The sequence below is a fragment of the Crotalus tigris genome, unplaced genomic scaffold (genome assembly GCF_016545835.1).
Source record: "Crotalus tigris isolate CLP2741 ecotype Arizona unplaced genomic scaffold, ASM1654583v1 scf7180000019926.259901, whole genome shotgun sequence".
Taxonomy (NCBI): Eukaryota; Metazoa; Chordata; class Lepidosauria; order Squamata; family Viperidae; genus Crotalus; species Crotalus tigris.
This window is the reverse complement of record NW_024097776.1, coordinates 139,558-165,000: the sequence shown is the minus strand read 5'-3', so window position 1 is coordinate 165,000 and position 25,443 is coordinate 139,558. Positions and strand designations below refer to the sequence as shown.

The 25,443-nt window shown below is 46.6% G+C and overlaps 1 protein-coding gene across 3 annotated transcripts in view; it reads left to right on the top strand.

Moving 5' to 3' along the window:
- ARHGAP39 (Rho GTPase activating protein 39) overlaps positions 1 to 25,443 on the top strand; it is a 142,645-nt gene that overhangs the window by 46,623 nt on the left and 70,579 nt on the right. For all 3 annotated transcript variants that reach the window (XR_005559333.1, XM_039364909.1, XM_039364908.1), the window contains exons 2-3: positions 3,660 to 4,094; positions 17,428 to 17,508. Coding sequence is in view for 2 of the 3 variants with exons in the window: in XM_039364909.1 (XP_039220843.1) it covers positions 3,660 to 4,094; positions 17,428 to 17,508 (516 nt within the window). In the remaining variant the exon portion in view is untranslated. The remainder of the gene's footprint in view (positions 1 to 3,659; positions 4,095 to 17,427; positions 17,509 to 25,443) is intronic.

Genomic DNA, 25,443 nt, shown 5'->3' with positions numbered 1-25,443 from the left:
CAAATCTGAGTAGCCTCCGTTTTAATTGTTGCTTGGAAAACACAACAGATGGGCCTCGAAGTGCGCGGTGCGTGCCCGTTTGTGCGTTTGTGTGCTTCGTTGAGCTGCTGTTTGGATACAGGCAGGCGGAACTCTCTGCCAGGCGAGGCCTCTGCTGGCGACGGGGAAATAACCGCTGACATTTGGGTTTTAATGATGGAAAGAAGCCACATGGCTGGGCTCCGGCTCAGCTCCTTGGCTGGACGCGGGCGGCAGGATTTGTAAATCACGGCTCGTTGATTCCAGTTTATTTACTCCATTTGTAAATCTTGGACAGGCCGTGGATTGGAACGGAGAGCTGCCAGTGGTCCTTTACCGGGTGGATAGCACTTCACTTGTGGTTGAGTGTAATTTGTGAGCTTGGCCAAGGCGGCCTTGTTTTAATAGAGAATGACAAGAGCTGGAAGGGACCTCGGAGGTCTTGTAGTCCAACCCCCGGCTCGAGCAGGACGCCCAGTTGTCCAACATTGGCAGCTTTTAAGACTTGAGGACTTCAACTCCCACAATTCTGGGATTCTGGGAGTTGAAATCCATGAGTACACGGAGTACTGGAGGCTAAAACATACAAGGAACGGTTGCTGGAATTGGGGATGTCTAGTTTAATGAAGAGAAGGATGAGGGGGGACAGGATAGCAGTCTTCCAGTATTTCAGGGGCTGCCCCAAAGAAGAGGGAGTCAAGCTATTCTCCAAAGTCACCCGAAGGCAGGACAAGAAGCAACAGATGGAAATTAATCAAGGAGAGAAGCAACCTGGAACTAAGGAGAAACTTCCTGATAGTGAGGACAATGAACCAGTGGAACTACCTGCCTCCAGAAGTGGTGAATGCTCCCACACTGGAAGTTTTTAAGAAGAGACTGGACAGCCATTTGTCTGAAATGGTGTAGGGTTCCTGCCTGAGCAGGGGGTTGGACTAGATGACCTCCAAGGTCCCTTCCAACTTTGTATTATTATTATTATTATTATTATTCAACTTATACGCGTTCATGTTGTGACCGAGGTTACAAAAGTGACTTAGGACTGTTTTTCACCCTTATGACCGTTGTAGCATCTCCACGGTCACGTGATCAAAATTCAGACCCTTGGCAATTGGCATGTACTTACGACGGTTGCAGTGTCCCGGGGTCACGTGATCCCCTTTTGCGACACTCTGACAAGCAAAAGTCAATGGGGAAGCCAGATTCACTTAATGACTGGGTTACTAAGTTAACAACTACAATGATTTACTTAAGAAACTGTGCCAGGAAAGGCTGTAAAAGGGGGTAAAACTCATTTAACAAGCCAAATGTGGGGCTCCCTTGTGCTCATACGTCGAGGACAACCTGTACAGCATAACAGAATAACAAAGTTGAAAGGGACCTTGGAGGTCATCTAGTCCAACACACTGCTTAAGCAGGAGTTCTTAGACCAGGAGTAGGCAACCTCGCCTCTTTTATGACTCGTGGACTTCAACTCCCAGAATTCTGGCTTGCAGGCAAATGATATTTCTTGCACGTTTTCCTGTGCACCCATTGTTGCTACTTTGTCGTGCCGCTGCTTGTAGTCCGTCTGGGCGAGCTTCTTGCAGCTGCTTACCAGGTGCTCCACTGTTTCTCCAGCTTCTTTGCGTAGGCGGCACTTAACTGCCTGTCCGTGTCTTCTCGATTTTGGTTTTGCTGTCTTCTCAATTCTGGCTCGTGTTGTTGTTGTTGTTGTTGGTTATTATGGTTTGTCGTACCGTCAGCCGATGTTCAGAGTGGGGTTGGCATTTTTATCTACTGGTCGAGTTCTTTCCAAGGACCTGGGATGGGCAGATCTGGATGTTGGATGGTGTTACAGATATTGTCGCAGGATGGAAATTCTTCACCTCCCCCTCCTCCTCTTCCTCCCTCCTCCTCCTCCCTTTTCCCCCCTCCTTCTTCCTCCTCTCGTCCTCTCCCCCATCTCCTTCCTCCTCCCCCTCCTCCCCCTCCTTCCAAGTCTTCTTCCTCCTCCTTCCTCCTCTTCTCTCCTCTCTCCTTCCTCCTCCCCCTCCTCCCCGTCTCCCTCTCCTTCCTCCTCCTCTCTCCTCTCTGCTCTCCTCTCCTTCCCCTCCCTCTTCCCCCTCCTCCCTTCTCCTTCCTCCTCCCTCCTTCCCCGTCTCCTTCTTCTTCCTCCTCCTTCCTCCTCCTCTCTCCTCCCCCTCCCCCTCCCCCTCCCCCTCCCCCTCCCCCTCCCCCCCTCCTCCTCCCTTCTCCTTCCTCCTCCCCTCCTCCTCCCCTCCTCCCTTCTCCCCTCTTCCCCTTCTCCCCCCCTCCTCCTCCCTCCTCCCTCCTCCTCCCCTCCTCCTTCCTCCTCCCTCCTTCCCTGTCTCCCTCTTCTCCTTCCTCCTCCTCTCTCCTCTCCTCTCTCCTCCCCCTCCCTCTCCCTCCTCCCCCTCCCTCTCCCCTCTCCTTCCCCTCCTCCCCGTCTCCCTCTCCTTCCTCCTCCTCTCTCCTCTCTGCTCTCCTTTCCTCCCCCTCCCTCTTCCCCCTCCTCCCTTCTCCTTCCTCCTCCCTCCTTCCCCGTCTCCCTCTTCTTCCTCCTCCTTCCTCCTCCTCTCTCCTCTCTCCTCTCCTCTCTCCTCCCCCTCCCCCCTCCCCCTCCCCCTCCCCCCCTCCTCCTCCCTTCTCCTTCCTCCTCCCCTCCTCCTCCCCTCCTCCCTTCTCCCCTCTTCCCCTTCTCCCCCCCTCCTCCTCCCTCCTCCTCCCCTCCTCCTTCCTCCTCCCTCCTTCCCTGTCTCCCTCTTCTCCTTCCTCCTCCTCTCTCCTCTCTGCTCTCCTCTCCTCCCCCTCCCTCTTCCCCCCTCCTCCCTTCTTCCTCCTGCCCCTCCTTTCCCGTCTCCCTCTTCTTCCTCCTCCTTCCTCCTCCTCTCTCCTCTCTCCTCTCCTCTCTCCTCCCCCTCCCCCCCTCCTCCTCCCTTCTCCTTCCTCTTCCCCTCCTCCTCCCCTCCTCTCTTCTCCCCTCTTCCCCTTCTCCCCCCTCCTCCTCCCTCCTCCCCCTCCCTCTTCCCCCTCCTCCCTTCTCCTTCCTCCTCCTTCCTCCTCCTCTCTCCTCTCTCCTCCCCTCCCCTCTTCCCCCTCCTCCTCCTCCCTTCTTTCCTCCTCCCCTCCTCCATTCCCCTCTTCCCCTCCTCCCCCTCCCCCTCCCTCCTCCTTCTCCCTCCTCCCTCTTCTCCTTCTCCCTTCTCCTCCTTCCTTCCCCCCTCCTTCCTCCTCCTCCCTCCTCCCTCCTCCCCGTCCTTCTCCCCCTCCTCCTCCCTCCTCCCTCCTTCCCTGTCTCCCTCTTCTTCTTTCCTCCTCCTTCCTCCTCCTCCCTCCTCCCTCCTCCCTCCTCCCTCCTCCCTCCTCCCCGTCCTTCTCCCCCTCCTCCTTCCTTCTCCTCTCCTCCCTCCTCCCCCTCCCTCTCCCCTCTCCTCCCCCCTCCCAACAGAAGTTTAAACAAAGCGAAAGTAAAATTATAATAGAACAATAAAATTAGCAAGGGAAAAGAAAAAAGGAAAAGCAGTGACATCAATAAATGCCAACTTCTAATGTGCGCTTTCCCCCCCCTCTCCTCTCTCCCTTTCTTCCTCTTTCTCTCTCCCGCTCCTGCTCCCTCTCTCCTTGCGCTTGTTCTCCTGCAGGCTGGAATGGGTGGAAATCATTGAGCCTCGCACGCGGGAGCGCATGTACGCCAACCTGATCACGGGCGAGTGCGTCTGGGACCCTCCCGCCGGCGTCCGCATCAAGCGGACCAACGAGAACCAGTGGTGGGAGCTCTTTGACCCCAACACCTCCCGCTTCTACTACTACAATGCCACCACCCAGCGGACGGTGTGGCACCGGCCGCAGAATTGCGACATCATCCCGCTGGCCAAACTCCAGACCCTGAAGCAGAACACGGAGTCCCCCCGGGCCTCGGCCGAGAACAGCCCCGGGCACAGCACCAATGTCAGCCGAGAAGGGAGCACCAGCTCCTCTCTGGAGCAGGAGCTGGAGGCGGGAGAGAAGGTTCCCGAGCAGAACCGGCCCAGTCGGCAGCCGACTCAGTTTGCCATTGTTAAGGAAGAGGCAGAGAGGTAAGGGGGCAATTTACGCCTTTGATTTGTTTCTCACTACAGAATGGGATGGGATGGGATAAGATGGAGTAGAACAGTGGTTCTCAACCTGTGGGTCAGGACCCCATTTGGGGTCGAACGACCATTTCACGGGGGTCGCCAAACAAGGCTGTCCGCCATTTCTTCCCTCTTTTCTTTGGCCACGCCCCTGGCACCCGGTGATGTATAAGTGGTTGGCGGTCACCACAACATGGGGAACTGTATTATGGGGTCGCGGCATTAGAAAGGTTGAGAACCACTGGAATAGAACATGGAGTGAAGTGGAATGAACAGAACAGAAAATGGAATGGAATAGAGAATGCAATGCAATGCAATACGGAATAGAATAGAATAGAATAGAATAGAATAGAATAGAATAGAATAGAATAGAATAGAATAGAACAGAAAATATGGAATGGAATGGAATAGAGTATAGAATAGAATAGAAAATATAGAATGGAATAGAATAGAAGAATAGAATAGAATAGAATAGAATAAGAAAATAGAATAGAGAATAGAATAGAATAGAATAGAATAGAATAGAATAGAATAGAAGAATAGAATAGAAGAATAGAATAGAATAAGAAAATAGAATAGAGAATAGAATAGAATAGAATAAAATAGAATAGAATAGAAAAGAAAAGAAAATGTGGAATGGAGTAGAGTAGAATAGAAAATATGGAATGGAATAGAATAGAAAATATGGGCAAGGTTGTTAATAGGGCAATATTGGAAGAAGGAATCTTTGCCTACTTTGCAAGAATGTTTTTTTAAAGTTTCTTACTTAGCTGAAATGGCAAAAATTTCGGCTTTCTTGAAAGATCAATCACAAGAGAAGTATCTCTTGGTGTGGAAAAGATGGATAAATTTTATACATTATAACTATGATATAAGAAAATATCATTTAGCTTTTGAATAATTTATATTTAAAGTTTAAGATTTTTTGTGTTTTTTATTATTATTATTAATATTTTTTTTAAAAAAATTATTTTCTTTTTTTTCTCTTTCTGTTTTTTATACATAATGGAGTTAAAGTATTTAATAATTAGTTTACTGAATGTAATTATATTTGTTTAAGGTTTTTTTGGGTTTAAAAGTTTTTTTCTTTTAAGTTCTAGTTAACCCTGTATTCAGCTCTGGGAAGAATGGGGGAGGGTTTTGGGGTGGGTTGGGTGGGATTGGGGAAGGGGTTTTTATTGTAAAATTTTAAAAATTTATAATAATAATAAAAAAAGAATAGAAAATATGGAATGGAATGGAATAGAATAGATCAGGATCGAACTGCTGGCTGTGGACAGAATTAGCCTGCAATACTGCCACTGTGCCACCAGGGGTCTAGTCACACGGTCGTTAAGTGAACCTGCCTTCCCCCGTTGAGTTTGCATGTCAGAAAGTCGCAAAAGGGGATCACCTGATCCCGGGGACGCTCCGACCGTCGTAAATACAAGTCGGTTGCCGAACATCTGAATTTTGATCACGGTGACCCCGGGGGAGGCCGCAACGGTCGTAAGTGTGAAAAACGGTCCTAGGTCCCTTTTTTCCGCACCGTTGTAACTTTGACCGGTCATTAAGCGAATGATTTAAGACGAGATTCACTTAACCTTGTTACTAACATAACTATAGTGATTCATTTAACAACCATGCAGGAAAGGTCGTAAAAGGCAGCAAAAACTCACTTAATGACTGCCTGGGTTAGCCGTGGAAATCTGTGACAAGAAGCAACGGGTGGAAACTAATCAAGGAGAGAAGCAACCTAGAACTAAGGAGAAACTTCCTGACAGTTAGAACAATCAACCAGTGGAACTCCTTGCCTCCAGAAGCAGTAAATGCTCCAACACTGGAAGTTTTTAAGAAGAGACTGGACAGCCGTTTGTCCGAAATGGTGTAGGGTTTCCTGCCCGAGCAGGGGGTTGGACTAGATGACCTCCAAGGTCCCTTCCAACTTTACTACTACTATTATTATTATTATTATTTGGGGTGAAACCTCAAGGACTACTTTGCCCAAGAAGCCATTACAAAAAGACATTAAATATATGAGGAAGTGTAGAATAAAAATCTTACTTCTCTATTCTATTCTATTCTATTCTGTTCTATTCTATTCTATTCTATTTCCATTCCATGTTCTATTTCCATTCCATATTCTATTCTATTCTATTCTATTCTATTCTATTCTATTCTATTCTATTCTATTCTATTCTATTCCATCCCATCCCATCCCATCCCATCCCATCCTATTCCATCCCATTCTATATTCTATTCTATTCTACTCTATTCTATTCTACTCTATTCTATTCTATTCTATTCTATTCTATTCTATTCTATTCTATTCTATTCTATTCTATTCTGTTCTATTCTATTCTATTCTATTTCCATTCCATGTTCTATTTCCATTCCATATTCTATTCTATTCTATTCTATTCTATTCTATTCTATTCTATTCTATTCTATTCTATTCTATTCTATTCTATTCCATCCCATCCCATCCCATTCTATATTCTATTCCATTCCATATTTTCTATTCTATTCTATTCTATTCTATTCTATTCTATTCTATTCTATTCTATTCTATTCTATTCCATTCCATTCCATTCCACTCCACTCCACTCCACTCCACTCCACTCCATTCTATTCCACTCCACTCCACTCCACTCCACATTCTATTCCATTCCATATTTTCTATTCTATTTATTCCATTCCACTGCACTCCACTCCATTCTATATTCTATTCCATTCCATATTTTCTATTCTATTCTATTCTATTCTATTCTATTCTATTCTATTCTATTCTATTCCATTCCATTCCATTCCATTCCATTCCATTCCATTCTTTGTAGACGTCAACTCCCAGAATTCCCCAGTCAGTCACGCCAGCTGGGGAATTCTGGAAGTTGAAGTCCACAAGTCTTAAAGTTACCAAGTTTGGAGACCTCTGGTGTAGGATCTCCTGCTTGGGCAGGGGGCTGGACTAGAAGACCTCCAAGGTCCCCTCCCACTCCGTGGTTCTTTTATTCTCTGGGCATCTGTAACTCCAAAGCTGAGCTGGGTTGAGTTGGGACAAGGCTGGTTAGACTCCAGTCCGGTGCCTGAACCTGGCTGGCATCTTGGCTGCAACAAGCATCTTCGAACTGATGTCCGTTCTAATAGGAGGGACTCCGAGCAAGGGCAGGGCAAAGTCGGCTTGTAATTCTACTTCGACTCCAACTTTACTATTAAAGTAATGAAGATGGAGGCTGGGGAGGGGAAAGGTGACCCCGGCAGCTTGTAGTGGCTCCCTGGAGCTCGGGATTTCGTTTCTTTTTTCTTTTTAATTTTCTTTTTTTTTATTTATATAAGGATTTTATTAGTTTTTCTGTTACATACATGTGTTAATTTTTCAACCAGCATGCTGTCTGGATTCAAAAGCACTAATACATAATCAATTCCCAATCCTTGATTCTTTCCTCTAGACCAGTGGTTCTCAATTCCAATAGGAATTGTCCAGGCTGTCTCTGCCCTGCTGAGCCCGCCAAAAATCCCGTTCTGCAAACGGTGCTGCACCAGTTGAGTAGTCCTCGACTTACAACCGGTTCAGTAGTCCTCGACTTACGACCAGTTGGGGGTCGCGGCATTAAAAAGGTTGAGAACCACTTCTCTAGCCACTTGTAGAATGACTCCCAGATCTGGTAGTATTATGTTTCTTCTTTATCTTTCAATCTCATCGTTAATCTGTCCATCTTTGCGCATTCCAATATTTTTTAAATTACTTCTTCCTCTGGTGGTACTGCTTCATTTTTCCAATATTGAACGAAGACTATTCTTGCTGCTGTTATGACGTGTAGAGCCAACTATAAACTTTGTTTATTAGTCTTTTCTGGCATTATACCTCCTAGTAGAAAAAGTTCAGGTTTAAATTCCACATGTTCTCCCAACATTTTTTCTAATCAAACACGTATCTTTCTCCAATAAGCCTTTGCTTTACCACATGTCCACCAAATATGATAATATGTGCCTGAGTTATGTTTACATTTCCAACATCTATTTTTTTTATTAAAATAAAAAAAAACCACCCACTTTTCTTAACAGCTCGGAGTTGGGCTGGTTTTTACCCCCGTGTGTGGTTGGCGTGCAAATTGGGCTCAGCTGTGGATGTTTTGTGCCAATGCCAGGAAAGGGGGCTTGCGTGTATTACCTGTCGGTCGGGACCCCATTTGGGGTCGAACGACCATTTCACGGGGGTCGCCAAACAACGCAGTCCGCCATTTTTTTCCCCTTTTCCTTAGCTGTGCTCCTCCCTTTTATTCTATTGGCTTTGGAAAGCCAATAGAATAGACTCTCTTGAATAGAGTCCAATTCTATTGGCTTTTAAAAGCCAATAGGAATTGTCCAGGCTGTCTCTGCCCTGCTGAGCCCGCCAAAAGTCCCATTCTGCAAACGGTGCTGCACCAGTTGAGTAGTCCTCGATTTATGACCGGTTGAGTAGTCCTCGACTTACGACTGGTTGGGGGGTTGCAACATTAAAAAGGTTGAGAACCACTGGTGTATTAAGACAATGGTCTTCACCCTTTTGGGCTTTGAGGACCAATGGGTGGTGGTGGAGGGGGAGAAGATTGGGGCCGCAGATGCAGCGGGGAGCCAGTACATGCACGCAGCTCCATTTGCGTGAGCGGCGAGCGCGCATGCCCGCCGCTCGTGCAAATGCAGCCGTGCATGTGCCCTGGCTTGCCGCTTCCACGGTCCCGGTTCTGAATGGGCCACAGCCCGGTGATTGGGGACCCCCCGTGCTAGGGTGCGTGCAAATTGGGTGCGTGTTTGTGAGGTTAGGATACGTGTATTAGGATACGTGAATATTGATGCGGTTCCTAATTTATCTTTGCCGTTGCTGCAGCTGACCACAAAAAAAAGAGGGATTTTACAGGCCCCAAGGAGACTCTGTGCTCTTTGTTTGTTGGTATTCTGCCTTTATTATTTTTACAAGTAACTCAAGGCGGCAAATATATCCAACACACTTCTCTCCTCCTATTTTCCTCACCGCAACAGCCCTGCGAGGTGGGTTGGGCTGGAACAAAGTCACCCAATTGGCTCTCGTTCCTAAGGTGGGACTAGAACTCCCAGTCTCCTGGTGATTGGCCCAAAGTCACCCTGTCGGCTTTCAGGCCTAAGGCGGGACTAGAAAGTCTCCTGGTGATTGGCCCAAAATCACCCTGTCGGCTTTCAGGCCTAAGGCGGGACTAGAACTCCCAGTCTCCTGGTGATTGGCCCAAAGTCACCCTGTCGGCTTTCAGGCCTAAGGCGGGACTAGAAAGTCTCCTGGTGATTGGCCCAAAATCACCCTGTCGGCTTTCAGGCCTAAGGCGGGACTAGAACTCCCAGTCTCCTGGTGATTGGCCCAAAGTCACCCAGTCGGCTTTCAGGCCTAAGGCGGGACTAGAACTCCCAGTCTCCTGGTGATTGGCCCAAAGTCACCCAGTCGGCTTTCAGGCCTAAGGCGGGACTAGAACTCCCAGTCTCCTGGCGATTGGCCCAAAGTCACCCAGCTGGCTTTCAGGCCTAAGGCGGGACTAGAAAGTCTCCTGGTGATTGGCCCAAAGTCACCCTGTCGGCTTTCAGGCCTAAGGCGGGACTAGAACTCCCAGTCTCCTGGCGATTGGCCCAAAGTCACCCAGCTGGCTTTCAGGCCTAAGGCGGGACTAGAAAGTCTCCTGGTGATTGGCCCAAAGTCACCCAGCCGGCTTTCAGGCCTAAGGCGGGACTAGAACTCCCAGTCTCCTAGCGATTAGCAAACCATGGTTTCGCTTAACGACTGCTGCATTCACGCTTAACGGCCAGCATGCTCCCTTTACCACTGCTGCTGCCGGTGCAAAAAAAAAAAAAGTTGTAAAATCAGATCAGCCCCCTGAGCAACCCGTTTTACGACCGTTACAACCATGAGGACTCTAATGGGCAGGCTCTAAGATGGCCGTAACCCGAGGACTTACCTTCATTTCATGCCAGGAACTGTGATATATATATATATATAAATATATATATTATATATATATATATATATAATATATAATATATATATATATAGATTTGTTTCTGAGGTTTTAGCGCGGGTATGGGTGGTCTTTGTATATAGGTCTTTGGTTGTTGGGGTTTTCTCTCCGCGGTTAAAATTGGGAAGGTGTCTTGGCAACGTTCGACGAAAGTCACATTCGTCATCTAGAAGCTAAAAACACCAGCCTGAAGATGACGAATGTGACTTCGTCGAAACGTTGCCAAGACACTTCCAATTTTACGCGGGAGAAAACCCGAACAACCAAAGACCTATATATATATATATATATACACATATTTTTCCCCACCTAGATAGGAGTGTGCCTGAGGTCAGAAAAAGCTCTCCTGACGATTGAAACCTACACATTGCGTCAAATATACATAGGGGCAGATTATTCCCCGGGGCGGGAATATGGTAGCTTGCCTGGGGGTGGGCGGGGTTCGAAACGTGGATGTGGGCCACTTCCCGGGGGGACCCCCCCCCAAGAAGCATTTCAAATCTGTTTTTCGGAGAGATAAATTTCAAGCCTGCTAGAAAACAGGAGAGCCGCTTAAAAGCGTGCTTAATTCCGTGAAAAATAAGAAACAATCCCTGCAGGAAATTTTAATGGACTTGTGAATGTAAAGGATGATGTCCCAGGTAGGACTCCAGCATCAATTAAGCTCTTAAAGGGACGGGGCACACCCCTGGCTATTTAATTTTTCTTTCCTTTTTTTTAATTGCATGGGATGTATTGAGAGCGGGAGAGAAAATCTTCCCCACTCTATTCTCCTCTCTCCCCCCCCCCCGCGGGCATCGTTGCATTGTGCCCCACTCCTTCCGTCTTGATCCTGCATCACAGGCTGATGTATCTGAAGTGCTCGGGATGCTTTAAAAGCAATAAATTACTGGAAAGTGGTTATTAATATTTGAATCGCTGCAGAATTGCCAAATGTTAATAGTGTGCCATGAAGGGGGTTGTCTGGGTGTGCATGGAAGTGTGTTGGCAGATATACAGGTACCCCTTCTTTGCTTCCTTCCTTCCTTCCTTCCTTCCTTCCTTCCTTCCTTCCATTCATCTTTTCATCCGTACTTCCTTCCTTCTTCCTATCCTTCCTGCTTCCCTTCCATCTATTCTTTCTCTTTCTTTCTTTCTTTCTTTCTCCCTTGCTTTCCCTTCCTTCCTTCCTTCCATCCATCCACCCATCCATCCATTCATCTTTCCATCCATCTATCCTTCCTTCTTCTTATCCTTCCTGCTTCCCTTCCATCTATTCTTTCTCTTTCTTTCTTTCTTTCTTTCTTTCTTTCTTCTTTCTTTCTTTCTTCTTTCTTTCTTTCTCGCTTGCTTTCCCTTCCTTCCTTCCATCCATCCACCCATCCATCCATTCATCTTTCCATCCATCTATCCTTCCTTCTTCCTATCCTTCCTGCTTCCCTTCCATCTATTCTTTCTCTTTCTTCCTTTCTTTCTTCTTTCTTTCTTTCTTTCTTTCTTTCTTTCTTTCTTTCTTTCTTTCTTTCTTTCTCGCTTGCTTTCCCTTCCTTCCTTCCTTCCTTCCTTCCATCCATCCACCCATCCATCCATTCATCTTTCCATCCATCTATCCTTCCTTCTTCTTATCCTTCCTTCCTTTCTGCCTTCCTTCCATCTATTCCTTCCTTCCTTATTTTCTTCTTCTTATCCTTCCTTCCTGCCTTCCTTCCATTTATTCCTTCCTTCCTTCCATCCATCCATCTATCCTTCCTTCCTGCCTGCCTACCTTTCTGCCCTCTTCCTATCCTCCCTCCCTCCCTCCCTTCCTTCCTTCCTTCCTTCCTTCCTTCCTTCCTTCCTTCCTTCCTTCCTTCCTTCCTTTTTTTTCCATTCTCTTCCCTCCTTCCATCTTCTTTCGTTCTGTCCATCTGTCCATCTGATGTAAAAAAGATGCTGAGACTCTAGAAAGAGCCGTACTCAGCGAGTGGTCCTCAATGGAACTGCATCTATATGGAGGGAAGTGTGTAGTGGGGTGCCCCAGGGCTCTGTTCTGGGCCCAGTACTCTTCAACATCTTCATCAACGATTTGGATGAAGGGATAGATGGGGAACTCATCAAATTTGCAGACGACACCAAGCTGACAGGAATAGCCAACACTCCAGAAGACAGGCTTAGGATACAGGAGGACCTGGACAGACTTGAACACTGGGCACTAACTAACAAAATGAAATTCAATGGTGAAAAAAGCAAGGTTCTACATTTAGGCAAGAAAAACCAAATGCACAAGTACAGCATAGGTGGCACCATGCTCAATAGTAGTAACTGTGAGAGGGACCTCGGAGTCCTAGTAGACAATCACTTAAATATGAGCCAGCAGTGTGCGGCAGCTGCCAAAAAGGCCAACACAGTGCTAGGCTGCATTAACAGAGGGATAGAATCAAGATCACGTGAAGTATTAATACCACTCTTCAATGCCTTGGTAAGGCCACACTTGGAATACTGCATCCAGTTTTGGTCACCACGATGTAAAAAAGATGTTGAGACTCTAGAAAGAGTACAGAGAAGAGCAACAAAGATGATTAGGGGACTGGAGGCTAAAACATATAAGGAACGGTTGCGAGAATTGGGTATGTCTAGTTTAACGAAGAGAAGGACAAGGGGGGACATGATAGCAGTCTTCCAGTATCTCAGGAGCTGCCATAAAGAAGAGGGAATTAAGCTATTTTCCAAAGCACTTGAAGGCAGGACAAGAAGCAACGGGTGGAAACTAATCAAGGAGAGAAGCAACCTGGAACTAAGGAGAAACTTCCTGACAGTGAGTACAATTAATCAGTGGAACAGCTTGCCTCCAGAAGCAGTAAATGCTCCAACACTGGAAGTTTTTAAGAAGAGACTGGACAGCCATTTGTCCGAAATGGTATAGGATTTCCTGCCTGAGCAGGGGGCTGGACTAGATGACCTCCAAGGTCCCTTCCAACTTTATCATCATCAACCTAGAACTAAGGAGAAACTTCCTGAACAGTTAGAACAATTAATTGGTGGAACCACCTGCCTCCAGAAGCGGTGAATGCTCCAACCCTGGAAGTTTTTAAGAAGAGACTGGACAGCCATTTGTCCGAAATGGTGTAGGGTTTCCTGCCTGAGCAGGGGGTTGGAGTAGATGACCTCCAAGGTCCCTTCCAACTTTACTACTATTACTATTTGTTTCCCAAGCCTTTGGGAAATAAGTTGAACCCCCCCCTTTTTTTGTGGAAGCCCCTCAAATACTGGAACGCTGTTATCATGCCCCCCCCCCCAGTCCTTCTTTTCTCTGGACTGGCCATACCCCAGTCCCGCAAACATTCTTCGTCTGTTTGAGTCTCCAGGCCTTGCATCAAATTAGTTACTCTTCTTTGCACTTTTCCCAACCTCTTTTTTGTAACGTAGCCACCCGAACCTGAGGCAGAATATTCCAGATGTGGCCTTACTAAGGCTTTGTAAAGCACTATTAAATACTTCGCCTGATTTTGATTTCCTTCTGACTCCATCCCCATCTCCTGTGGCTGCCTGGGGCATTCCGGGAGCTGAATTCCGCGGGTCTTAAAAGTTGCCATCCCCCCCCCCCCCGTGGCTCACGGTGGCAGGCTGTGGAGGCAACACACAAATGCCTCGGTGCACATTAGCGGAATTATGATCCTATTGCTCTGGAAGCTACATCAAAGAACCGACGGTATGGGATTCGAATACAATGCCCCCCCTGCAAGTCACAAGGGTTAAGGCCCAGGGGCCTCGTTAATTTAAGCTTGTTGTCGGAGGTCATTTCTATTGCAACTCTATCGGGGTGTGTGTGTTGTTTTTAAAAAGCACTGCATTTCATCCGGAGAAATCCCCCCCCCTCCTTATTCCCGCTTCCTTCATTAGCACAAACATCTGGACTGGAGAAGCTTTCTCGTTTCCTCCTGATTTTTAAAAATTCTCCTGTTCTTCATGCACTGCTGTATATACCAAGGTGAAGGGCATTACACGGACGGAATAAAATTTGCAGATTTTTGCATGTTTTTTCTTTTTTCTTTTTTTACAGCGAGAGCATGTCACATTAGCTCTTTTCCCACACATATCTAACCCGGTCGGGCACCGTCCCCGGTAAAAACGAAAGCTCGTCTTTCAGCCCAAATTAATATAATAATAATAATAATAATAATAATAATAATAATAATAATAATAACAACAACAACAACAACAACAACAACAACAACAAAATACAAAGACCTACAAATAGAAATAGAAAGACTGTGGCAAAAGCAAGCAAGGGTAGTACCAATAGTCATAGGCTCCTTGGGTGCAATCCCAAAACAACTGGAGCACCACTTGAACACAATTGGCATTGACAAATTTGCTATTAGTCAATTGCAAAAGGCGGCCTTATTAGGAACTGCTTCCATCCTGCGACGATATCTGTAATACCATCAAACATCCACATCTGCCTATCCCAGGTCCTGGGTAAGGACTCGATAGGTAGACAAAATGCCAAATCCAGTCTGAACATCTGGCTGACTGTGCGATGATCGATAATAATAATAATAATAAAGTTGGAAGGGACGTTGGAGGTCATCTAGTCCAACCCCCTGCTCAGGCAGGAAACCCTATACCATTTCAGACAAATGGCTGTCCAGTCTCTTCTTAAAAACTTCCAGTGTTAGAGCATTCACAGCTTCTGGAGGCAAGGAGTTCCACTGGTTAATTGTTCTCACTGTCAGAAAGTTCCAGGTTGCTTCTCTCCTTGATTAGTTTCCATCCGTTGCATCTTGTCCTGCCTTCAGGTGCTTTGGAGAATAGCTTGACTCCCTCTTCTTTGGGGCAGCTCCTGAGATACTGGAAGACTGCTATCATGTCCCCCCTCATCCTTCTCTTCCTTAAACTAGACATCCACAATTCCAGCAACCGTTCTTTATATGTTTTAGTCTCAGTCCCCTAATCATCTTGGTTGCTCTTCTCTGCACTCTTTCCAGAGTCTCAACATCTTTTTTATATCGTGTGACCAAAACTGGATGCCGTATTCCAAGTGTGGCCTTAGCAAGGCCTTGTAAAGTGGTATTAACCCTTCACACGATCTCGATTCTATCCCTTTGTTGATGCAGCTTAGCACTGTGTTGGCTTTTTGGGCAGCTGCAACACACGGTTGGCTCCTATTTAAGTGATTGTCCACTAGGACTCCGAGGTCCCTCTCACAGTTACTACTATTGAGCAAGGTACCCCCTATACTACACCTGTGCATTTGGCTTTTCTTGCCTACATGTAGAAGCTTGCTTTAAACTCTACATGAGATTAAAATTACCCTTCTTGCCTTCTTGAGGGTTTCCCTTCCAGAAAATAAATGAAATAAAATAAAACGATTGCATCAGCTTTTATGGAGTTCGATCCACTTCATCAAACACCGGACAAGTTTGTTTTGTCTATTCGTAGTTATTCTTGGCAGCGGAGAAAATTGGGGGTGGGGGGTGGGTGGGAGGGAACTTGGTAGGAAGAAGCAGGATTTTCTGACGGCTGACCGCCGCGAAAGAAGAGCGCCAGTGAGAAGGTCAAGAAACGTGATTTCCAGCAGGACGTCCGTTTGGAAACCTCGTTGCAGGAACTTCACCAAGAGTCTGTGCTCTTTCAAACGCAGGAGATCTCGTTAATCCCAGGCGTTGGAACGTTGTGATTACACAAAAATAGCTTCTTTTTTTTTTTTTAAATGATACTGGGAAGGTAAAACGCAGAACGGGTTTTGAGACCAAAGAGGGTTCAATTGCACTGGATGTTCTTGAGAACTTTCATTCTCATGACCTAAAGCCTTCTTCTCGTTCGGTCTCTCCTGGTCAGGTCTAACAACGTCGTTCTTCATATTTAAGCCCTTCAACTTTCAGTTTCCACTTTAGAGCAGGACAATAACTTTTTTAGACGAGGACAATAATTTGCCGAAGCAGAACGTGTTGGTGGTTTTCAAAGACTTCTGGATCTGAACGGTTTGGGTTTTTTTTAAAAAAAAATTTTTTTTTGTTTGGGAATAATTTAATGGTTCTTCTGAGTCTGTGTAACTCAGCTCAGCACCTGAAGGCAGGACAAGAAGCAACGGATGGAAACTACTCAAGGAGAGAAGCAACCTAGAACTAAGGAGAAATTTCTTGACAGTTAGAACAATTAACCAGTGGAAGAGATTGGACAGCCATTTGTCTGAAATGGTATAGGGATTCCCGCCTGAGCAGGGGTTGGACTAGATGACCTCCAAGGTCCCTTCCAACTCTGTTACTCTCTATTCTATTCTACTCTACTCTACTCTACTCTAGTCTACTCTATTCTTCCATTCCATTCCATTCCATATTTTCTATTCTATTCCATTCTATTCCATCCCATCCCATCCCATCCCATTCCATTCCATTCCCTGTTCTGTTCTACTCTACTCTACTCTACTCTACTCTACCCTACCCTACCCTACCCTACCCTACCCTACTCTACTCTTCCATTCCATTCCATATTTTCTATTCTATTCTATTCTATTCTATTCTATTCTATTCTATTCTATTCTATTCTATTCCATTCCATTCCATCCCATCCCATCCCATCCCATCCCATCCCATCCCATCCCATTCCATTCCATTCCCTGTTCTGTTCTGTTCTATTCTACTCTACTCTACTCTACTCTACTCTACTCTACTCTACTCTACTCTACTCTACTCTACTCTACTCTACTCTACTCTACTCTACTCTACTCTACCCTACTCTACTCTTCTATTCCATTCCATTCCATTCCATATTTTCTATTCTATTCTATTCTATTCTATTCTATTCTATTCTATTCTATTCTATTCTATTCTATTCTATTCTATTCTATTCTATTCTACTCTACTCTACTCTACTCTACTCTACTCTACTCTACTCTATTCATACAGGTAGTTTGCCAATATTGTGGGAATTATGTATTTAACAAAGCGATGGCATGTGGGAAAAACTATATTTGTGTTTAATTGTTTCGACATGCAACGCCTTTATAGCGTCGTCTTGTGGGAAGATGTTGGAACAGTTTGTGTCCAGGAGAGGGGTCTATAGATATTTTCTCAGCCCTCTTTTCTGGCTCCTGCAGTGTACAGGTCCTCAGTGGAAGGCAGGCTGGGGGCAATGGTTTTTTTTCTGCAGTTCTAGCTATCCGTGGAAATCAGTGTCTGTTTGCTTGGTTGCAGTGGGTTACCTTCCCCTTGCTGCAAACCCTTAGGCAAAATTGAAGAAAGCATTGCATTGTTGCAACAATTGAGCAATGTCCAGGTTACATGTGTGAAATCCCTTCGTTCTTGCTTTAATCCTTTGCTTTTCCTGACTCTTCTGCACAGCTCCTCACCACCCGGAGTTTTTGAGAAGGAATACGAGCTCTACCGAGACTACAGCTCGGATGGACAACGGCTTCACTACAGGTGAGCAGCCTCCCTCAAGAGTAGTCTTTCTCAACCGTGGTGGCTTGAAGAAGTGAGGACCTTAACTCCCAGAATTCCCAGGCAATAGACTTTAAGATGCATAGGCTTCCATTCCCAGAATTCCCAGCCAGCAGGCTTTAAGATGCATAGGCTTCCATTCCCAGAATTCCCAGACAATAGGCTTTAAGATGCATGGGCTCCCATTCCCAGAATTCCCAGCCAGCAGGCTTTAAGATGCATGGGCTCCCATTCCCAGAATTCCCAGGCAATAGGCTTTAAGATGCATGGGCTCCCATTCCCAGAATTCCCAGCCAGCAGGCTTTAAGATGCATGGGCTCCCATTCCCAGAATTCTCAGCCAGCAGGCTTTAAGATGCATAGGCTTCCATTCCCAGGATTCCCAGCCAGCAGGCTTTAAGATGCATAGGCTTCCATTCCCAGAATTCCCAGGTAATAGGCTTTAAAATGCATAGAATTCCATTCCCAGAATTCCCCAGGCAGCAGGCTTTAAGATGCATAGGCTTTCATTCCCAGAATTCCCAGGTAATAGGCTTTAAGATGCATAGGCTTCCATTCCCAGAATTCCCAGCCAGCAGGCTTTAAGATGCATAGGCTTCCATTCCCAGAATTCCCCAGCCAGCAGGCTTTCATAGGCTTCCATTCCCAGAATTCCCCAGCCAGCAGGCTTTAAGAGGCATGGGCTTCCATTCCCAGAATTCCCAGCCAGCAGGCTTTATTGTGTGTCGGTTTTTAACTCCTAGCATTCCAAGCCAGCCTGTCAACTCCCAGAATTCCCTAGCCAGGAAGAGGTCTGGCCTCCCGAGTCGTAACTGGCTGAGGAATTCTGGGAGTTGAAGACCACCCACCTTTAAAGTTGTCATGTTTGAGAAAGACTGCTCCAGAGTTTTGAACCTGGATCAGTTCAGGGTGAAAATGGATGTTGGGCTTCTGGTGGGGTGGGAACCTCAGGAGGGGGGGTGGTTTAATGGTTGAAACGGAGCGAGGTTTATGGCAGACCGTCTTCCATAACGACAGAGGTAAGCCTCGATTTACGACCGGTCATTTAACGAACAAGTTTATGACGGACCTGCACTCCTCAAAAGCTACTTACAATCCATTTTTGAAGTTACAGCAGCCATACACCCACACCCACACACCCCCAGGACCACGTTTTGGGCAGTGGGCAATGGGTTACCCTGTTTGCAGGGTCCCGTAGTCATGTGACTGCAATTTAGGATACTTTTTTGGGGGGGGGTCTGTTTACTTCCACTTTCTGGCAAAAATACCCGTGAGAGTGGGAAAGGGATTGGCTTGTGGCGTTCACACTCAATCACCGTTGCAAAATAAAATAAAATGGAAAAAATCGGGTCCGGTGACTTGATGCCTTGACTGAACGACCGCAAGGGCTTGAGAGCTCAATTAGGGCCATAAACTGAGGACTAGCTGTAGAGCTTTGGAGCCGGGAATGTTTGCCGTTGCTAAAAGTGTGGGTTTGCTCTGCTCTTTTGGGCTGGTGGAATTAACAGAGGAGAGAATATTTGCTGCTCAGGGTTGAGGTACGGAATTCTCTGAGCTGGGGGGGGGGATTTCTTGCAGACGTTTCCTGACCCAACTAGGTAACATCATCAGTGCTAGAAGCGAGTGGGGTGGGCAGGGAGGAGGAGGAGGAGGAGGAGAAGGAGGAGGAGGAGGAGGAAGAGTACTGTGGGGTCCTTGGTGGTTTCCTTGCAGACGTTTCATGACCCAACTAGGTAACATCATCAGTGCTAAAGAGAATGGGGTTGACAGCAGGAGGAGGAGGAGGAGGAGGAGGAGGAGGAGGAGGAGGAGGAGGAGGAGGAGGAGGAGGAGGAAAAAGACTGTGGGGTCCTTTATGTTCTCTGAGCTGGGTGGTTTTCTTGTAGACATTTCATTACCCAACTAGGTAACATCATCAGTATTAGAAGTGAGGGGTCTACTTTCTCCTTAGATACGGTGGCTTGCCCCAGCAATGTTGGTGGGAGTGGTCTCAGTGGCCCCTCGATTGGGCTGTTTACTGCTAGCTTGTTTGGGGTATTGTTTGCTTCTTGATTGTTAAAACATACAAGGAATGGTTGCTGGAATTGGGTAGGTCTAGTTTAACAAAGAGAAGGACGAGGGGGGACAGGATAGCAGTCTTCCAATATCTCAGGGGCTGCCCCCAAAAAGAGGGAGTCAAGCTATTCTCCAAAGCGCCTGAAGGCAGGACAAGAAGCAACGGATGGAAACTCATCAAGGAGAGAAGCAACCTGGAACTAAGGAGAAACTTCCTGACCGTGAGAACAATTAACCAGTGGAACCACCTGCCTCCAGAAGTTGTGAATTCTCCAACCCTGGAAGTTTTTAAGAAGAGACTGGACAGCCATTTGTCTGGAATGGTACACTGTCTCCTGGCCTGAGCAGGCGGTTGGACTAGATGACCTCCAAGGTCTGTTCCGTTATTCTATTCTATCCTATATTCTATTCTATTCTATTCTATTCTATTCTATTCTATTCTATTCTATTCTATTCTATTCTATTCTATTCTATTCTATTCTATTCTATTCTGTATTCTGTATTCCATCCCATCCCACTCCCTATCCCTATCCCCACTCAATTATTAATCTAATTTCAGTCTTGGTGGTAGCCATAGGAACTCAACAAAGCCCTGAACAGCCGGCCCTGATGTTGCCAGATGTTTGCCTCTGAAAAAGTAGCTGGGCTGACAGCTTCCCAGAGATCCCCTCCCCTCCTGCACGCAAAGAGAGGAAGGAAGTCCCCCACAAGCCTTTGATTCCGGCAAGCTCATTTCAGGGGTGATAAAAATTTCCCTCTCCCACAGAAGCCTGTCAGGCTGCCAGCTCTCCGTAATCTTGTCATTCGGAATTGCATCCAGATGTTTGCTTTGGAGCCAGCCAGTCAGCCAGCTGTGGTCGATATTTGCTCTCTTCTCTCATTCTTGCCTGCCTTTAAAAAAAACAAGAGACATTTTTTGCCCTTGTGTCCCCCCCCCCTTCTTACTTTCTTGGGGGCCTGGCTGACACGAAGGAGACAGGATCCAGAAAAGGGGTATGTAATAATAATAATAGTAATAGTAGTAATAGTTGGAAGGGACCTTGGAGGTCATCTAGTCCAACCCCCTGCTCAGGCAGGAAACCCTACACCATTTCGGACAAGTGGCTGTCCAGTCTCTCCTTAAAAGCTTCCGGTGTTGGAGCATTCACCACTTCTGGACGCAGGTAGGTTGTTCCATTGGTTCATTGTTCTCACTGTCAGGAAGTTTCTCCTTAGTTCTAGGTTGCTTCTCTCCTTGATTAGTTTCCATCCGTTGCTTCTTGTCCTGCCTTCAAGTCCTTTGGAGAATAGCTTGACTCCCTCTTCTTTGGGGCAGCCCCTGAGATATTGGAAGACTGCTATCCTGTCTACCCTGGTCCTTCTTTTCATTAAACTGGACATACCCAATTGGAACAACCGTTCCTTATATGTTTTAGCCTCCAGTCCCCTGATCATCTTTGTTGCTCTTCTCTGTACTCTTTCTAGAGTCTCAACATCTTTTTTACATCGCTGTGACCAAAAATGGATGCAGTATTCCAAGGGTGGCCTTACCAAGGCCTTGTAAAGTGGTATTAACACTTCACGTGATCTTGATTCTCTCCCTCTGTTAATGCATCCCAGCACTGTGTTGGCCTTTTTGGCAGCTGCAGCAGGCGGCTGGCTCCTATCTAAGGGATTGTCCACTAGGACTCCGAGGTCTGCAAGAGACTTTGATGGGCTCCCATCCTTCTAGTCAGCTAGCCAAGATCTGTCTGTCAGGCATAAACCTCTTCCTGAAGAAGGTGAAGTTTTAAGCCTTTCATTCGGTTCCAGCCAGGTTAGCCCCACTAGACAAATTAATCTCGGCTTGTCAAAGTAATCTTGGGTAGGGAGGACGGGATGAGGGCCAAGACCTTTCTCCCAGGGACCCCTTTGGTTTTGTCTCTCTGGGGTTGTTCTCTCAAAGGAAATTTCTGGGTTTCTTTTGGAGAAGAGTAACTAAGATGATCAAAGGCCTGGAGACTTAGACATATGAAAGACAGTTGCAGGAATTGGGTATGGCCAGTCTAGAGAAAAGAAGGACCAGGGGCGACAGGATAGCAGCATTCCAGTATTTGAGGGGCTGCCATAAAGAAGAAGAGAGGGTCAAACTATTCTCCAAAGCACCTGAGGATAGGAGAAGAAACAACGGATGGAAATTGATCAAGGAGGGAAGCAACCTGGAACTAAGGAGAAATTGTTAGAACCAGTGGAACAGCTTGCCTCCAGAAGTGGTGTTTGGTTTAATGAAAAGAAGGACGAGGGGGGACATGATAGCAGCCTTCCAGGAGGAAAGCTATGGCAAATCTAGACAGCCTACTAAAAAGCAGAGACGTCACCCTGCCAACAGAAGCGCGTATAGTCCAGGCCATGGTTTTCCCAGTTGCAATGTATGGCTGTGAAAGTTGGACCATAAGAAAGGCTGAACGCCAAAGAATGGAGGCCTTTGAACTCTGGTGCTGGAGAAGACTCCTGCGAGTCCCTTGGACTGCAAGGCGATCCAACCAGTCAGTCCTGGAGGAGATCAACCCTGACTGCTCTTGAGAAGGCCAGCTCCTGAAGTTGAAACTCAAGGACTTTGGCCACCTAATGAGAAGGAAGGACTCACTGGAGAAGAGCCTGATGCTGGGAAAGATGGAGGGCAAGAGAAGAAGGGGACGACAGAGAATAATGAGGTGGCTGGATGGAGTCACTGAGGCAGGAGGCGTCAGCTTAAATGGACTCCAGAAGATGGTAGAGGACAGGAAGGCCTGGAGGAACGTTGTCCATGGGGTCGCGATGGGTCGGACACAACTTCGCAACTAACAACAACAACAACACGAAGAGGGGATCAGATTATTTTCCAAAGCACCAGAAGCAGGACAAGAAACAATGGATGGAAACTGATCAAGGAGAGAAGCAACCTGGAATTAAGGAGAAACCTCCTAACAGTGGAGACAATTAACCAGTGGAACTACCTGCCTCTAGAATTTGTGGGTTCTCCATCACTGGAGGCTTTTAAGAAGAGACTGATCAAACATTTATCTGAAACGGTCTAGGATCTCTCAGCCCTGGGAAGCAGAAGACCAGGGCAAAGCACTTCTAAAAATGTTGCCAAGAAAATGCTAGGAAATTATGATCATCATCCTCCTGTTGGTGCAGAGCTTAAGGCAGTGGTTCTCAACCTTTTTAATGCCGCGACCCCCAACTGGTCGTAAATCGACGACTACTCAACTGGTCATAAGTCGAGGACTACTCAACTGGTGCAGCACCGTTTGCAGAATGGGACTTTTGATGGGCTCAGCAGGGCAGAGACAGCCTGGACCATTCCTATTGGCTTTGGAAAGCCAATAGAATTAGACTGTATTCAAGAGAGTCTATTCTATTGGCTTTCAAAAGCCAATAGAATAAAAGGGAGTAGCACAGCCAAGGAAAAGGGGGAAAAAATGGCGGACTGCGTTGTTTGGCGACCCCCGTGAAATGGTCGTTCGACCCCAAATGGGGTCCCGACCCACAGGTTGAGAAGCACTGGCTTAAGGCATCAGATTAAAAACTGGGTGACCGGGAGTTCTAGTCTCACCTTAGGTACAGAGTCATGGGTGACTTTAAATCTCTCTCAGCTCTGGGAAGAAGGAGGCCAAGACAAATCGCTGCTGAAAACATCACTAAGAAGATGCTCGGAAATCAAGAGCGCCATCCTCCAGTCGGGGTGGAGCTTAAGGCATCAGACTAAAAACTGGGCGACGGGGAGTTCTAGTCCCACCTTAGGCGCCAAGCCAGCTAAGTGACCGAGGGCCAGTCCCTCTCTCTTAGTCCCGGGAAGAAGGAGACAAGAACGAATAACTTCTGAAAACGTTGCCAAGGAAACTGCAGGAGCTTGGCCTGGCAGCCAACAAGAGTCCACGCTTAGCTGAAGTCCCCATCCCACTGTCTAGTAGCTTCCGGAAGCCTTATCCCTCAGGTGGGCTGCATTTTGGGGACTTCCACCCCCAAATTCTGGGAGTTGAAGTCCGCAACTCTTGTTTGGAGACCCCTGCTGTAGACAGAACAGAACGGAATGGAGTGGGGTGGAGTAGAAAAAGTTACTTTTTTTTTTTTTTTTAACGATGGTTGCAGCGTTCCCGGATCTCGTGATCACCGTTTGCGATCTTCCCAGCCGGCTTCCAATGAGCCAGGATCCACTGAACGGCCAGTTGATTCATTTAACAACGTTGGCGATTCACTTAATGGCCCCAGTTTAAAAAAAAAAAGAAGAGGAAGATTATAAAACCGGATGCACGTCGCTTAGTGCGCGCCTCCCTTAGTGACGGACGTTCCCATCCCAACTGCGGTTGCAAATTGAGGGCCTGCCAACAAAAATGAGGTACCGTTTCCAGAACGGAAGCTTGCTTTCAAGAAGGCCTCGCCTTTCATTTACGACGACTATACTTCCAGCTTAATTATAGTCAGTATGATTTCTCCCCAGACTGGCATGTAATTAATTCTCTCCTTCTGTCTCATTAAATTGGAACTTTGGGAAGTCTGAGCAAACTACACCCAAAGTTTCTTGTGGCCACGTGCAGGCTGGACACTTAAATTACGCATTTCGAGCTGAGCCCAAAGGTGCTTTTTCAAAAGGCAACTGGACTCCCTTTGTTTTCTTTCGTTTTCCTTTGAAGATCTCTGGCTTTTCAACCAAGAAGCTTCTACCAGTTAGAACTGAAGAATTCACAGGTGTAGTAGGGGAGAAACATGGTTCAATAGTAGGAACTGTGAGAGGGGTCTCGGAGTCCGAGTGGACAATCCCTTAAATAGGAGCAACCAAAAAAGCCAACGCAGTCCTTAGGCTGCATCGACAGAGGGATAGAATCAAGATCATGTGAAGTGTTAATACCACTTTACAAGGCCTTGGTAAGGCCACACTTGGAATCCTGCATCCAGTTTTGGTCACCACGATGTAAAAAAGATGTTGAGACTCTAGAAAGAGTACAGAGAAGAGCAACAAAGATGATTAGGGGACTGGAGGCTAAAACATACGAGGAACGGTTGCTGGAATTGGGTATGTCTAGTTTAATGAAGAGAAGGACAAGGGGGGACATGATAGCAGTCTTCCAGTATCTCAGGGGCTGCCCCAAAGAAGAGGGAGTCAAGCTGTTCTCCAAAGCACCAGAAGGCAGGACAAGAAGCAACTGATGGAAACTCATCAAGGAGAGAAGCAACCTAGAACTAAGGAGAAACTTCCTGACAGTGAGAACAATTAATCAGTGGAACAGCCTCCCTCCAGAAGCAGTAATTGCTCCAACACGGGAAGTTTTTAAGAAGAGACTGGACAGCCATTTGTCCGAAATGGTGTATGGTTCCCTGCCTGAGCAGGGGGTTGGACTAGATGACCTCCAAGGTCCCTTCCAACTTTACTACTATTACTATTACTATCTCCAAGGTCCCTTCCAACTCTGTTATTTCGTATTCTCTAAAAGTTCAGAAGAGAAGGACAAAGGGCAACATGATGGCAGTCTTCCAATATCTCAGGGGCTGCCCCAAAGAAGAGGCAGTCAAGCTATTCTCCAAAGTACCTGAAGGCAGGACCTGAAGCAATGGATGGAAACTAATCAAAGAGACGGTCCTTTCCAGCTCTATTTTGATTGCCTGATTGATTTGACTGACTGACTGACTGACTGATTGATTGATTGATTGATTGATTGAAGGAGAGAAGCAACCTAGAACTAAGGAGAAATTGCCTGACAGTGAGAACAATTAACCAGTGGAGCAACTTGCCACCAGAAGTTGTGAATTCTCCAACACTGGACGTTTTCAAGAAGACATTGGACACCCATTTGTCTGAAATGGTATAGGGCAGGGGTAGGCAACCTTGGCTCTTTTATGACTGGTGGACTTCAACTCCCAGAGT